Source organism: Diabrotica virgifera, chromosome 5, assembly GCF_917563875.1.
Source record: "Diabrotica virgifera virgifera chromosome 5, PGI_DIABVI_V3a".
Classification (NCBI taxonomy): Eukaryota; Metazoa; Arthropoda; class Insecta; order Coleoptera; family Chrysomelidae; genus Diabrotica; species Diabrotica virgifera.
The window spans coordinates 256,647,354-256,663,330 of NC_065447.1; the positions used below are offsets into that span (position 1 = coordinate 256,647,354).

The following is a 15,977-nucleotide window of genomic DNA, read 5'->3' on the forward strand; positions in this document are numbered from 1 at the left end:
CACAAAATACGAAGATTTAACCTAAAACATCTAAATAAAATGTGGTTCCTTACTGAGTTACAGGGTGTTTTATCTAAAAATTTAAAAATTATTTTTGCTCGGCATTTTAAAACTATTCGACGTATCCTTTTCATACTTAGCAGAAACTATAGGTACTGTACAAACTACCAAACTATGTTAAACAAACGTTTCTGGCTATTACCAGACACGTACGACGTGGAAAGTGAATGGTTGACCCTTTCCAAATTCTACGCCACTGGCGGAATTGCTATTTTAGTTCAATTTTTGAATTCTCCAATACTTTCTATGAAAATAATATACTCTTCATTAGTAACGATACAGTCATTAGTTGTTTTCGAGATCTTTGAAGTTAAAAATGAAACGACACGGTTATTTGGTTAATCTATTGTGTCGCTTCATTTTTAATTTCAAATATCTCGAAAACTAATCATTTTATCGTTACGAATGAACAGTATATTATTTACATAAAAAGTATTGGAAAATCAAAAAATTACACTAAAATAGCAATTTCATCAGTGGCGTAGAATTTGGGAAGGTGCAACCAGCCACTATCCCCTGTCGTACGCCTCTTGTAGTAGCTAGAAACGTTTGTTTATCATAATTTTGTAGGGTGTATAGTAGTTGCACTTTCTGCCAAGTATAAAAAGGATGCGTCGAATAGTTTTAAAATTCTGAGCAAAAATAGTTTTTAAATTTTTAGATAAAACACCCTGTAACTCAGTAAGGACCTTTATAAGGAATTAAAAGATTTAAAATGTTTTTTCCCAATAAACTTAAATACTTTAATATTTACAAATGATATGGAAATTCTTCATCTCATTTATAAACATGTTAAATTATGTAAATACAAGTTGTAAACGTAATATGTAATAAATAGGCATAATTTGTTAATGTGGTTTGAAAAAATTAAAAAAAAAATAATAAAAAAAACACAAAATAAAATAATAACAAAAAAAATAATAAACAAAAAAAGAAAAAAAAGGAACAAAAATAAAAAAAGAATAGAAAAAAAAAAGAAGTAAAAAAGTGTTTCGCACAAATTAAAATATATATGAAAAAAAAACAGTAAAATAATTAAAAAAAAAACAAAATAAAAAAAAGCTACACAATGTACCAATGTATCTATAAAAATAAAATTGTAGAATCTACTTATGTTATAAGAAATTTATGACTATGAATCTGCAATCAATCAGAAACAAGTCTGGCTAATTGGCTCTGCCAAAGCCATTTTTCAAAAAAAAAACTCAGTAAGGAACCACATTTTATTTAAGTGTTTTTGGTTAAATATTCGTATTTTGTGCTAAGGTTTCTTCAGTTACTATATGGACAATTATATAATGAAACACCCTTTATATAGAGGCAGTTGTCAAGAGAGCTGTTTAGAGGAGCGCAGCTTTAGCAAAGATAATCCGAAATATAGGGAGGACTCGTTCATACAGAAAGAAGATATATTTAGAAATGGTACACTTTACGCTTCTATTATGATACCACTCTGGGAGGAAGTACTTTACAAAAAAAAAGTACACATAAATAATGATAGGAAGCAAAGAAAACCACTACCAAGAGTAGTAAGAGTCAATTCCTCGACAATTACAAGTGATAGCAGAAGCTGTACCAATCCACTAATACCAATGCTAAAGGAGAAACTATGTATAATGAGAGAAGGAGGGTATAAAGAAGCTCAGGGATACAAAAGAAAATATAGTGTGAGGTGGTGACAGAGAGAATGGTCCGAAAAAAGGATTAAAGTACAGACGATGACGCTCATCCTCAACATAGAGCTCTGAATAAACTGCAAATTTAGACAGACCAACTTTCATTTCGTATACTTTTAGACAGGCCATGGTTTTTAGGATCTTTACTTCTAAAATACTTATCTACTGTACTATGTCTCGTGTACTTACTGTATAATTGTAAGCATCATCCGAAGAATATTCTACTGGATTTGAAGGTTTTAATTGGGCGATTCTATTCAGCGAGTTACTTCTGCCTGTATCCACAACACGGGAAGTTTCCCTGTGTGTATGACTTCCACTACTGTTGTATCCTAACGAACTTCCTGGACGAGATACTGAGTTTTGAAGGTCTTCAAGGAGGTAATCTTAAAAAAATAAAAAAAAACATAAAAACACTCTCACTTTTCTCTAGTTGCTGCTGTTAACGTCCACCCTTCTACTCCGTAAAGTGACGAAGAAAGTGCGTAACATATTGTGGCGCGCCATCGGATGCTAAAGTTTAGATTGTGATTGCTTAAGACATTTCTTATTATTATGAATTTATATCTTGCTAATATAAGGCTCAATACATTTGAGAATCATCAACTCAAACCTTTTGACTTTGTAGAAGTGTCACCCAGCCAAAAAGCTGGGCTGAAAGGACAACATTTAATCTGGGAATGAGCCCGAAAAGACTTCTTAGGTCAAATGAAAGAGTGGTTAAGTGCTCACTCATATCGAACCCAACCTAACCTAACGCATTGCAAACAGATTCCAGAGGAATGGAAAAACAATAATAAAAAACATAAAAACAAATCACAGATTAAACACAAACCGACAAAACTTGAAGAAACAGATAAGCAAAAAACATTAAATTAATAATTTAATAATAACACAATCCGATTCACACAAAAAAAAAAGAAGAACAAGAAACAAATATCAATTATTATCTAATTTAAAATGATTAATAATTTATTTAATAAATAATATTTATAATAAATCTATTATGTAGTATGGTGCAAATTAAGGTGAAACAGTAGCGATCAACAGGTAGCCAAAACGCGTTCCAAGATTGCGGCTGTAATTTTGAATATTTTTTCGAGATATTTGGCACACGTATTCGTAATATAATAAAGAATGGCGGTACAGAGCCCAATTTGAAAAATATATTAATATGTAGAAATTACTCTGTAATTAAATACAATATTAAAAAAACGAGCCTGTACCGCCATTAAGAAGAACAAAAAAATACAGTTTCTTCAAATAAACTTTTTTATCCGATGCCTAGATTTTATGTCATTTTGGAACTACTAATGAAATAAAACATTTTAGTAGTTCCAAAATGACACAAAATCTAGGCATCGGATAAAAAAGTTTATTTGAAGAAAGTGTATTTTTTTGTTCTTCTTAATGGCGGTACAGGCTCGTTTTTTTAATATTGTATTTAATTACAGAGTAATTTCCACATATTAATATATTTTTCAAATTGGGCTCTGTACCGCCATTCTTTATTATATTAAGAATACGTGTGCCAAATATCTCGAAAAAATATTAAAAATTACAGCCGCAATCTTGGAACGCGTTTCTGCTACCTGTTGATCGCTACTGTTTCCTCTCGGCAACTCAGGTTTTTACTAAAATCCTTATAAATCCTTATAATAAGCAACTAAAAATCCCGAAAGAGGTCGATTTTTATTTTTAAATTATATTTTTTTGGAATATATTTCATACTAGTGACATGATCCATCTGGACGTAATAACGTAAACGATGAATTTTTTAAATAAAAAAAGGGGTCGGGTGCTAGCTCATTTGAAAGGTTATTAAATTAAAAAAGAAGAATGTATGTAATTTATTTAGTTCAAAATACATTTTACTGTTGTCAGAAAACAGAAAAGGTGTTTATTTCACAAATAAACATTGCTTTTCGCTTAAATTAAATGTTCAAACTGAAAAGAGGCAGGTATGTGGGAGCTTGAGCATTGATTTTAAGCGAAAAGCAATGTTTATTTCTCAAATAAACATTTTTTTCTGTTTTCTGACAGCAGTAAAATATATTTTGAATTAAATAAACTACATACATTCTTCTTTTTGTGTCAATTAATTTATTTAAAAAAAAATTGGACACCCTGTATAAATAATTATGTTAATGTTTATATTACTGCATAGAGAATTGAATAACCTTTCAAATGAGATAGCACACGACCCCTAGTCACTCTCCCAGATGGATGACGTCTCTAGTATGGTATATATACCAAAAACCATAATTTAAAAATAAAAGTCGACCTGTTTCGGGATTTTTCCTTATACCGAATAAATAAATAACGAATTTATTCTTTTTCATTTGCACCATATACTGTAGTATGTATATCGACAATTATTTTATAATTACGATAATTTTATTCTCACATGTGTAAATAATATTACACAACGTGACATTTCAACATTTTAGATAGAATGCCAGATAATCGAGCTGTAAAAATAATCCAGAGATGGAAGCCTCAACGAAATAGAACAAGAGGAAGGCCCGGTAAAAGGTGGAAAGACGGAAGATCTTAAAACCATGAACATCAGGTAGTGGCGAAAGAAAGTATCAGACAGGGAAGAATGAAAGAACATTGTTAAGCAATCTAAGACTCACAAAGGGTTGTAGCGCCATTAGAAGAAGAAGAACATTCCAACATTAAATTAATTAAATTCTAGTGTTACTAATAGGCCTGCATCCCGCGTACCAAAAAGGTTATTAATAGAAGCTGAAAATTTGTTAATAGCTTATCGGTGGCTAGTCGGACAAACTTTGATGTGCGGGAACACTGGAACAAGGGAAGTTTTAATTGTGGAACAGGTTACAGGTTTTGAAAGTCAGACTACGAAAACGTCTCATGTATTTTGTCGGACGGAACTTCAAATTGATTTGTTACCCTTTCATTAAACTCTCATGCAAAAATCAGACTGCTATTTATTACTAACATAATTCCTGTCATCTGACATGTTTTACGTGTCGGACTATTAAAATGCCCAACATATTTGTCGGACAAACATTGTATGGACAAATGCCCAACATATTATTATTATAAAGGTTGCTATTGAATAAACTTTAAAAAAACCTGCTAGTTTTCACAATCATAAACTTGTCAGGATGACAAGTTCCACAATTAAAATCACGTTCCCCAATTAAAACTTCCCCTGTTCCAGTGTTCCCCCGTACATCAAAGTTTGTCCGACTAGACACCGTTAACCTATTAACAAACTTTCAGCTATAAACTTTTTTTTGGTACGCGGGATCCAGGCCTATAATAACAAAATCTGATATTAGAAATTTTCTTACCTAAGTTGCTATCGAATTGGGATAAATTTTGATTTGAGCTATAGTTTCTTCGAGCAGGTGACACTGTCCTCATTACTTTCGATTCTTGGTACTCTTTCCGTTCAACTTGCGACATTTTTATTTGCTTCTATTCTCTCATCCCCCTGTAACAAAAATAAACAAATCATAGTTTTTAAAATAGTAATTTAAGTAATAAATATAGTTAAAAACGCGGAACTTAACAAATTATTTCATGTTACGTGGAAAATGCCTCATATTTGAAAATGCCTCATCGAAATTTCATGTTATAGGTTTTGAAGATTAGGCTCCAACAATGAAAATTCCATAGTGACCAGTCAATGAAAGTTATACATTTCATGAGAATCGTAAAAAACAGCAAAAACGCTCAACGTTTATTTATTTAACAGCTTTATATAAACTGACTTCATTTGCGGCAAAATGCAAAAATTGCATACGAAGGATGCACGGTTCACATTCAAAACGTATTTTCATTTTTGTCGATAGGACTAATCAAAAGACATCGTATTTTTACCGTCGGCGTCGAGTTGATACAAATTTTATATAAAAAAATTGATTTTGCGCGCGTAACTGACACTCAAAATCGCCGGTCGCTTCAAGTGTTGTTTCTGAGAGGACGGTTCATTTTACACAAAAAGTGCTAATAAATTATTACAATTGATATTCTCAGCAAACTTCAGCTTGTTCGTATGGTTTTTAGAGGTCAATTCTCTGACGACTGAACTAAAGTCTTAGAAGGACTGATTCCTTCTTCTTTTCTTTCTTTTCATCTTACGGTGTCTTATCCTTAAGGACGTTGGCCATTACATTTTCCCATTTAATCTTATTTGCAGCCGCCCTGAATACATAGTTCTATGGAAGTCATATTCGTCCATTGTCGTAGGTTTTTAAGCCAAGAGTTGCGTCGACTTCCCGGTCCCATTTTGCTATTGATATTGCCTTCGATTATAAGTTGGAGCACTTCATACTTTTGATTTCTTACGATGTGACCAAAATAAACATAAGCTCTCTTTCCTTGTTCATCCTCCGCAAGACTTCCGCATTTGTCGTATGGCTCATGTAGGATATTCTGAGCATTTTCGGTAGCACCAGAGTTCGAAGGCTTGGATTCTTTTTGTGCTGCTTCTGTCATTGTCCAGGCTTCAACACCATAGAGCAAGGTGGAGAAAACATAGCACTTTAGTATTCTAGTTCTCAATGAGATATCCAGCTGGTGGTTGTACGTGCTGTACGTGCCATTTCCAGACGTGTACTTATCTCTAGTGAGTGGTCCCAAGTTTCATCAAGGTTACACGTACGTTATTCTTGTTACTCTTTCTAGATCTGTTCCGTCGACATTGACCTTCACTCTTCTGTTTCGGTGGTTGCTGATGACTAAAGTTCGGATTATAAGCATGACAAAAAGGTCAAAATAAGCACTTATATAAGCAGAAAATGTAGCACAAATAAGCAAAGTTTTTATGAAATAGAAATAAGCAAGGTTCCAGAAAAAAACCTGTAAGTAAAAATGGATATAATGATATAAAAATTAATAAAGGGCATTAACATTAAATTAGATTTATTTTTAATTATCGTATTATTAACAAAAGTGTTAAACTATAATATAATAAAAAAATCGGAAAATAATTAACATATTAATATATTTTTTATTCATGGCCATTAGCATAAAAACAATTAACAGTAATATCATTTCCTTAATTTTCTTGGAAAAAGCTATGTCTTCTATCTTTATATTTATACGTAGAAAAAGTTCTTTCAACATCTACATATGTGAGTGCTCCGTATTTAAATTTAGACAAATGTACCGATATTGAATGATATTTTACAACAACATAATGATAATGGATAAAGGGACACGCGGGCATTAGGGGTAACGAAATAGTAGACAGGCTAGCCAAATCCGTCCTAGAAATAGGTGAAGAACCTCCCTTGAACTTATTACCCATTTCGGATATTGATATTATTAGTAAACGACATCAACAAAAAAACTGGCAAAAGTATTATCGCAACACGAGAACTGCAAGTAATTACAAACAAATGCATCCTCAAATTCCCATAAAAAGATGGTTTCATTCTGTATCAAATCGCCATTTCATAAGAGTTATAAATAGATTGAGATGTAATCACGCCCTTACTCCCCTTCATATGATCAGTTTGGGTCTCACAGACTCACCTAACTGTGAGTGTGGAAAAGAAGGTGATCTACTACATATTCTCCTCGAATGTTCCCATCAATCAGTAAATATAAACAAATTTTATGATAATCTTAATATTTTAAAAATTCCACTTCCCGTCTACCTGAACAATTTGATTTTTTCGGAAGATATTAATACATTAAAAACAATTTACGAACATATCAAAAACTGTAAATATAAATTGTAGCAATATAATTAAATTAACCCTGTATTTAGTAATTTTGTTAAAACAAAACAGGCATGTTTGTTAAAAAAAACAAACATGTTTGTTTTGTTGTTATTGTTTTAACCCTGCAGATTTAAGTAATTATTGTATATTATAATTGAAAAAAAAAGAACAAGAAAAAAAAAACAAAAAAAAAGAGAAAAAAACCAAAAAAGAAAAAAACTAAAAAGATGTAAACCTCCGAGATGTTGAATCGGGTTTATGTCTTAGCGTAGTAAAAAAAAACAATTAAAAAAAAGAAAAAAAAACAAATTAAAAATATAATAAAAAAATATACAAAAAAAATTTACGTCCAAAACAGTGCATTTTTTTAGATAGTAGTATGTTAGTTTGTTATGTACATATATTTAGAGTTATAAATACAGAAAAAATTCCTCTGGTTGAAAAAAAAAATTGTTTGTTTTTAAAATAAAATGTCTGGCTAATTGGCTCAGACAAGGCCATCAAATTCACAAAAAAAAACAATATAATAAATTTGGGCTGTTTGCAGACAAATATTAGTTTATTACATGGGCAGGTATAACGATGGGTTCTCCCGTTTATCTCCTACGCCTAAGGGATTAAATTTCTTATGGTTTATTGAATTATTGGAGCTTTATAGCTCGGTATACTTCATAGAATTTTGCTTAAGACAGGAAGTAGGTAATACATGAAATTTAATTATGGTTTATCATAAGAAGTAAAATAAACAAAGATAAGCAACATATCTTTGAAATAAGCATTTTTACTAAAAATCCTAATTATAAGCAAAAAAATTGTGATGACTTTACTGATGACCATCGTTTTTGTTTTCTTTCTTTAAACTCTATAACATTCACACAAATCTTCCAGAAGCGTAATTTTATCAGAATATTGCAGTTGTATATTAAGAAGATGAATCCAGATATGCCCTCCTACAAACCATCTTGCAAGGAAAAATATTTGGAAAGCGAGGTCCAGGAAGAAGAAGAACATCCTGGTTAAAGAACCTCAGAACTTGGTTCAACACAACATCTGTGCAGCTTTCCGCGTTGCTGCAGATAAAGTGAAAATTGTCATGATGATCGCCAACATTCGTCACGGATAGGCACATCAAGAAGAAGATTAATGAGATAATTGTCTTGCAAATTGCAAAAATTTATTTTCTGAATCCTGGTAAGCAGACTATAAATTAATATTAATTATTCCTCACATGCATTGTAAGGGTGACTAATAACCACAACTGTCCCCAAATTGAATATTTGCTTGTTTTATGTATTTTTTTACAATGCTCGCATCATACTTCCATCAATGCCAATTAAGTCATTTTTCTTGTAATTTTACAGCCTTTGTAACACCACTGAGTCATTCGTGTTAAATTCACTTGTCAATAAAGACGGTCAAGGATGGTGACAATGGACAGGTGGCGCCCATTGTCTTCAGATTGCACCATTTTTAACCCATTCGACTGATATGAATACAAGAACAAATTCACCTTAGCCTATAACTGTCAAATCAAAGATTGCTGAATGCCATGACAAGTAAAAAATATCGTTCGGAGAGAGGTGGGCAGATGCGCAAAATAACGATATCTTCAGTTATTGAAGTTATACTTCTTTAGGCGCGATTAGAGTGAAATTTAATATGCGCGAATTCATCAAAAACCTTGTTCCCGGCGCAGACGCATTATACCTTTGCTCTGATTGGGTGTTTAAATGCAAATGACATGACAATAATTGTTCGATATGGAGGTTATGCATAAACAAATATTGTATATTAGTTTTATTGTTGTGAGTACACAGACAAAAGCAAGTTTATAATTGTAGTAACTTTTTAAATAGTTTTTAAAAGCAACAGGTACGTACTTAATTGTAAATGTTTCAGTATTGTAATAAAAAATTACATACGTACTTACCTATTTGGAAAATGTATGTACCTATGACCTATCTAGTAGGTAATGCTTTGATTTACATAATTTGATTACCAACACAATTTCTACCATTCTTCATTTAATATACCTATTGTTTTCTTACTCTATGTTTTGTTGTATTTTAATATTTTAATTCCCTTTGTGAGCACACACACAAAAATCAAACTAATTTGATTAAATTCAGAACTGTCAAACAGTAAAACGTTCAGTTAGCCTATCTTCTCGCATGACAAGTACGTGTAAGTGGTTAAGTCGGGTGGCGCGTCTGTAAGTGGATTTCAACTCTAAGCACGAGGGTTCGAATCCCAATGCAAGTTTTTATTTTTATTTTTTTTATATATTTTATGATTGTGAATATATTATATTTTTTTTTCAGAAAATGCGTATTTAGTTAAAATTTTTGCCAACAATTATTATTGTTCAGAAAACATTTCTTTGTGGCATTTTTCAATGTGTTTGTGTGTGTTTTATTCTTTTATTTTTTTAATTTTTGGTATTGTTTTAATAAAAATGTTTGGAAAGTAGTAAGTATTAAAATTAGTTTAATATTTAAATAAAATATAAATAAACTGTTTAAAGTATATATATTAATTTCGTTTGAATCATATAATAGAAGTATAACTTTTTACGTGCGTACAAAGTACACACACATTCTTTTTTTTTTTTATTTAAACCAGCACATTTTATTTTTAGCATCTTTTTCTTTTTTGTGTTTATCACTATTCTTCTTTTTCCTTGACTTCTGGAGAATTGTTTGTTTTATCTACATATACCCGGATCTTTCGTGTTTAGGTCAACCCTCAACATATCTGGGACCTCGGGGATAGTCATCAGATTTTCTTCTTTCATTTTGTTAATGTGTTCATTAATCATTAGGATTATTGTTTTTTGTTTTATCCCATTATTATTATCTTCGACATTCTTTCTATGAACGTATTTTCAAATACTCTACCAAGAATCTTCATTCCTGTTATTTGCAGAAATCAGAAGTCAAAAATATCATAATTTTTGACCAACTTGTGCACTTACAGCTTTCCTGTATGGTACCGAATGTGTGGAATCCATTTTGTCACCCGTGAAGCCAATAAGCAATAAACCAATACTAAGATAAATAAACATATACTCTTTTCGGTACGTTTTTCAAAGAGGTAATAGACTTAAAGGCAGATTCCCTACAAGATCATCATCATAAACAGCGATTCACTCCAACGTCTAATGTAAGCCTCCCTTAGTTGTGTCTATTTATTTCTGTTCGATGTTTTTTGCATCCATTTGTGACCAGCCATTCGCTTGATGCCATCAATTCATCTGGTTTGAGGTCTGCCTATACTTCTCCTATTTGCTCTTTGTCGCCATCAAAAATGCGAAACGGTTGTCTTCCATTCTTCCTATGTGTCCTGTCCATTTCATTTTAACGTGGCAAACTTTTGGATTACATCTATACTTTTGATCATTTTGTTGTTCCTTCATTGGATTTGCGATTGCTGTGTTAATGTTGATTGGATACTCTTTGTATTGGTTGTCCATCTATTTGTGATTCTGTATTTTGATAAGCAAGTAAATACCACGCATTTTGTTTAAGAACAATTAATTTAGTTCCATATCTCGTCCCACAGGGGTTAATGGACTTTAAACACAATTGCAATCCAAGTCATCGTTCAATATATTTGTATCATTTGTGTATCTAATAGTATTTATCAGTATTCCGTTAATGTTTAGACCACATTCCAAGTTGTGAAAAGCACGTTTAAATATTCTATCTGAATATAAATTAAATAACAGTGGGGGCAGCACACAACCTTGCCTGTCTCCCTTCAGAATCTTAGCTCTTCTGTCGACTTCCTATCAATACGAACGGTCGCTGTTTGCCGCCAATAGAATTGTTCAATGATTTCTTTTATCTCTTTATCTCTTAATTTTTTAATTAACTTGACATGATGTACCGTACCGAATGCCTTTTTATAATCTATAAAAATGGCAAATATATCTTTACATTGATCTCGAAATTTCTGTAGCAAAATTCATTCAATGTAAATATACATACATTCAATAAAAAAGTGCTTCTCTAGTTCCCAACACATCTCCAAAACCAAACTGCGTTTCATCTTAATCTTCTTCACACTTATTATTTATTATACTGTCGAGAATCCGTAGAAATATCTTCAAGGTGCGACTAATAAGATTTATATGGTATCTACAGTGTTTGATACCTCAACCAATTCTCTGCGATTTTACCAGTTGAGTATAAGTTACATAACTGAAAAGATTAACCAATACTTTAATGTTTTCTTCGTTACATAATTAGTTTTAACATATCTGCCGGGATGTTACCAGTTCCGGTACCAACAGCTTTCCTGTTATTTGACAAATTTATAAGATACAGTACTTCTACCTTTAGTAGTAAGTATTTCTGGTCCTTCATCTTCACCTAATGTCTGTTGTTCTTCTGGTCTGGCGTCAGTATATAATTGATTTATGTACGAATACCAAGTTTCGATTTTCTTCTTCATTTATCATCATTTTCCTCAATGAATTTATCCTCCACCCACTTTTCTATCACAATATTTATCTTTGAGCTTGACTTTGATATCAGCTAATAGAAAACTAGAGATCAAATTAGATTAGGTTGTATAATTATTCGATCAAAACCTAACAATTTTAACAAATAGGAACAAGATAAACTAGCGAAGTGTAACTGATTGATTCCCAACTCTATAGCTGGCGCTTGATGTTAGACTTCGTGGTTTCTTTACACACGATATCCTCCTAATTGTATCGTGAGTACTTTCCGACGAAAATAGAAAGGCTGTTTATTATTTCGAGACGAGATAGTGCGAATTTCTGGCATATCAGACTCTAGCTCTTATATTTATTTGCAGGGTGTGGTTTTAACGACAGTAAAACGGTTTCTGTATTAATGCTATTTATAAAATTTCGAATAAACATGATCAAGGTAGCGCGTGTGACGGACTAAAAGATGTGATTGTTTTTCTGAGGAATGTGGATTTTTAATTATGCAGAAGCAATATATTTATTACGAATATACAGGGTGTATTTAGGGTGACTAATAGTAGTTTTAAGGGAAATCCTTCTTCTTGATGTGCTTATCCGTGACGAATGTTGGCCATTGTCATAGCAACCTTTATCTTATCTACAGCAGCGCAGAAAAGCTTCACAGATGTTGTGCCAAACCAAGTCCTGATGTTCTTTAACTAGGATATTCTTCTTCCTGGACCTCCTTTTAAATCTTTTTTTTGTAGGATCAATGTATTTTAGAGATTTGATGGTTGTCAGTATGGGCAGTACGTCTCGGTTCTTCTTCATTCTTCTGACGATCTCCTCATTTGTGACTCGGTCAGTCCACGGGATCTTTCTTAAGTATCCTTTGATATAGCCAGATTTCAAAAACTTACAATCTTTTGCAAGCAGTCTTATTTGTATACCAAGAGATAGGTTGTTGCTCTTGAAGAAAGTCCTCATCCGTTTGAAGGTGGAACTAGTTTTTCCAATGCTCGCTCTTATCTCCTGGTCGTTGGTCCATTCTTCGTTTATTATGATGCCGAGGTAAATGTAGTTAACCTTCTGTTATTTTTTCTTGCTAATTATCATGAGCTTTGTCTTCTTTACGTTTATATCTAGTCCATATTGTTGACTCTTATAGGTGATTTTGTTCATAAGGACTTGTAGGTCTTCTAGGTTGTCTGCAAATACTATGATGTCATCTGCATATCTGATGTTATTTAGCAGGTACCCGTTTGGTACAATGACTTTTTCGGTTTCGTGCAAAGCTTCGATAAATTTTCTTTCAGAGTAGCAATCAACCATCTTTCACTTTTGGCTAAGATAAGCAAGAGCGCCCAACACTCCATAAGGGGGAAATTAATACCTATACAGGGTGAGGCAAATAAAAGGCCTATTAGAAATATCTCGAGAACTAAAGGCAACAGAATCATGTAAATTGGAATAAAGGGGTATTGAGGGATGATCTATTAAATGAAAATATTTTCATCTCTTTGCAACTTCCGGTTATACCGGAAGTTGCTTATAACTTGGTTTTTTAAATAGGACACCCTGTATATTTTTACATTTTTGGATTCTCCTCAATATCTTCTTTCTTAAAATATGAGATTTTGTAATATTATACAGGGTATTTTAAAAGATATTTATGTTTTTTTATTAATTTCGTAGGAACATTCACACCCTGTAGAATTGTAATAGTTTGACATTAAAAACTCTGCTTACGTTCAAGTGATTTTTAATATAGTCTATTATTGTTAAGAATCATTAGTATAGCTAATTTTAAAATTTTAGTATACAGGGTTGGTCGAAACTCAAAATGAATATTTTCTGAGTTTTCTTAAATAGAACACCCTGTATTTTAGTATTGTAATGAAATGATATTTCATAGTACTTTTTTATTTTATAAGTATTCCCTATACCTAACTGCTTTAATTTGTGAGTTATTGGTGATTCAAACTAAACATTAATTGCAACAAAAAATACGTAAAATTTTATTAGGTTGGCCGTGAAAATATTCAATCACAAATAATTTTTCAGAAATAAATACATATTAATCCAGACTGATCCTTAAAATTACCAATAATGGTTTAGCTATCAAAATACCTACGTAGTTAAGATTGTTGGTGCGACTAACAATTAAGCACAAATTAAAGCAGTTAGGTATAGGGAATGCTTAAGAAATAAAAAAGTACCATAAAATATCATTTCATTACAATACTAAAATACAGGGTGTTCCATTTAAGAAAACTCAGAAAATACTCATTCCGAGTTTCGACCAACCCTGTATACTAAAATTAAAAATTTAGCTATACTAATGATTGTTAACAATAGTAGACTATATTAAAAATATTTGAACGTAAGTAGAGTTTTAGTTGTCAAACTACTACAATTCTACAGGGTGTGAATATTGCTACGAAATTAATTAAAAAACGTAATTATCTTTTAAAATACCCTGTATAACATTACAAATCCTCATATTTTAAGAAAGAAGACATCGAAGAGAATCCAAAAATGTAAAAATATACAGGGTGTCCCATTTAAAAAAACCAAGTTATAAGCAACTTCCGGTATAACCGGAAGTTGCAAAGAGATGAAAATATTTTCATTTAATAGATCATCCTTCAAAACCCCTGTATTTAAATTTTCATGATTCTGTTGCCTTTAGTTCTCGAGATACTTCTAATAGGCCAGTTATCTGCCTCACCCTGTATAATATAGACTTGTCTCACTCCATACATGATTTTCACATAGTTGGTGTGTTCACCTTCAACTCAGATTATTTGTGGTCTGATTACAGTAAATAATTTTGAATTGTTTTTAAATCTTGGTTGTTAATTCCTGCTTCTTTTAGTATTTCCATCATTTTGGCGTGCTGTACTCGATCAAACGCTTTCTCGTAATCAACTCTGCATCTCTGGAATAAGACTTGTACTGAAAACAAAGCCGTTCTCTGACCAACAGCATTATGAACACAAACTGTTGCGGGGGAAATTTGACTTTCCACATAGTTTGTAAATTCTCTTAAGGATTATCTTTAAGAATAATTTTAGGATATAACTCATGAGACTTATCGTACGGTATTCTTCCAATTTTTTGGCTCCTGGTTTTTTTGGAAGTGCAATAAACTCTACCATTCTGTTGGTAATTCTTCAGAGTTCTATATGGTGTTCTAGTACCTTTGTGATTATTGCTATTATACTCTGGGCTAATTAGCAAAATTCATGGAAAAGTTATTTACCAGCAATTTCATTGCTGGAATCGAATTATAAGATCCTATATTAATAATATAGGTATGCAAAGTCCGCAGATAGTGTGCTATTTTTTTTATAAACAAAATGGCGCCGACAAATCGTATTTTTTTCAATTATTACTCTATAACTCCGAAGATTTTAACTTTACAACAAAAACACCTTAATAAAAATTCACCGCAATTAAATTCTGCATAGAGATATGTTTTTCACGATTTGCTCCGACGAAAATTTTCCTCGGAAAATGCGGGTTTTCCTAACAAAAATTCTAATTTTCAAATAAAGTTTTAGGTAAGTAATTATTAATCAATAATTAAATAACTTAGTGACATCAAAGCTTTCTTGGTATAGATTGTAATTCCAGAAGCCGGTGAAAATTAAACTAATATTTTAGCAACAATTCAATTGTTAATTAACAAATTACGATCGCAATAATAACCAAAATAATCATGATACATTGATCAAACTTATAAAGATTATAAAGATGGGATGCTTATTTAATATTTTATCGACAAAATATAAATTTTTCTTTTTTTTGCATAATCTTTAAATTTTGAAAAAAAAATAGTTATAATACGCTGGTCTAATTAGTAAAGTACAAAGAAAGGTTATTTACCAGCAATTTTATTGCTGGAATCGAATTATAAGATCCTATATATTATTAATATATGTATGCAAAGTCCGCATATAGTGTGCTACTTTTTTTATAAACAAAATGGCGCCGACAAATCGTATTTTTTTCAATTATTGCTCTATAACTCCGAAGATTTTAACTTTACACAAAAAACACTCAAATAAAAATTCACCCCAATTTAATTGT

General features: G+C 31.6%; 1 protein-coding gene across 3 annotated transcripts in view; it reads right to left on the reverse strand.

The window, feature by feature from the left end:
- The window catches only part of LOC114334827 (proteoglycan 4), a 99,392-nt gene that overhangs the window by 18,998 nt on the left and 64,417 nt on the right, over positions 1–15,977 (reverse strand). For all 3 annotated transcript variants that reach the window (XM_050651849.1, XM_050651846.1, XM_050651848.1), the window contains exons 2-3: positions 5,063–5,205; positions 1,926–2,122 (exon numbers count right to left, since the gene is read on the reverse strand). In XM_050651849.1, coding sequence (XP_050507806.1) covers positions 1,926–2,122; positions 5,063–5,177 — 312 coding nt within the window. In that variant the 5' untranslated portion in view covers positions 5,178–5,205. The remainder of the gene's footprint in view (positions 1–1,925; positions 2,123–5,062; positions 5,206–15,977) is intronic.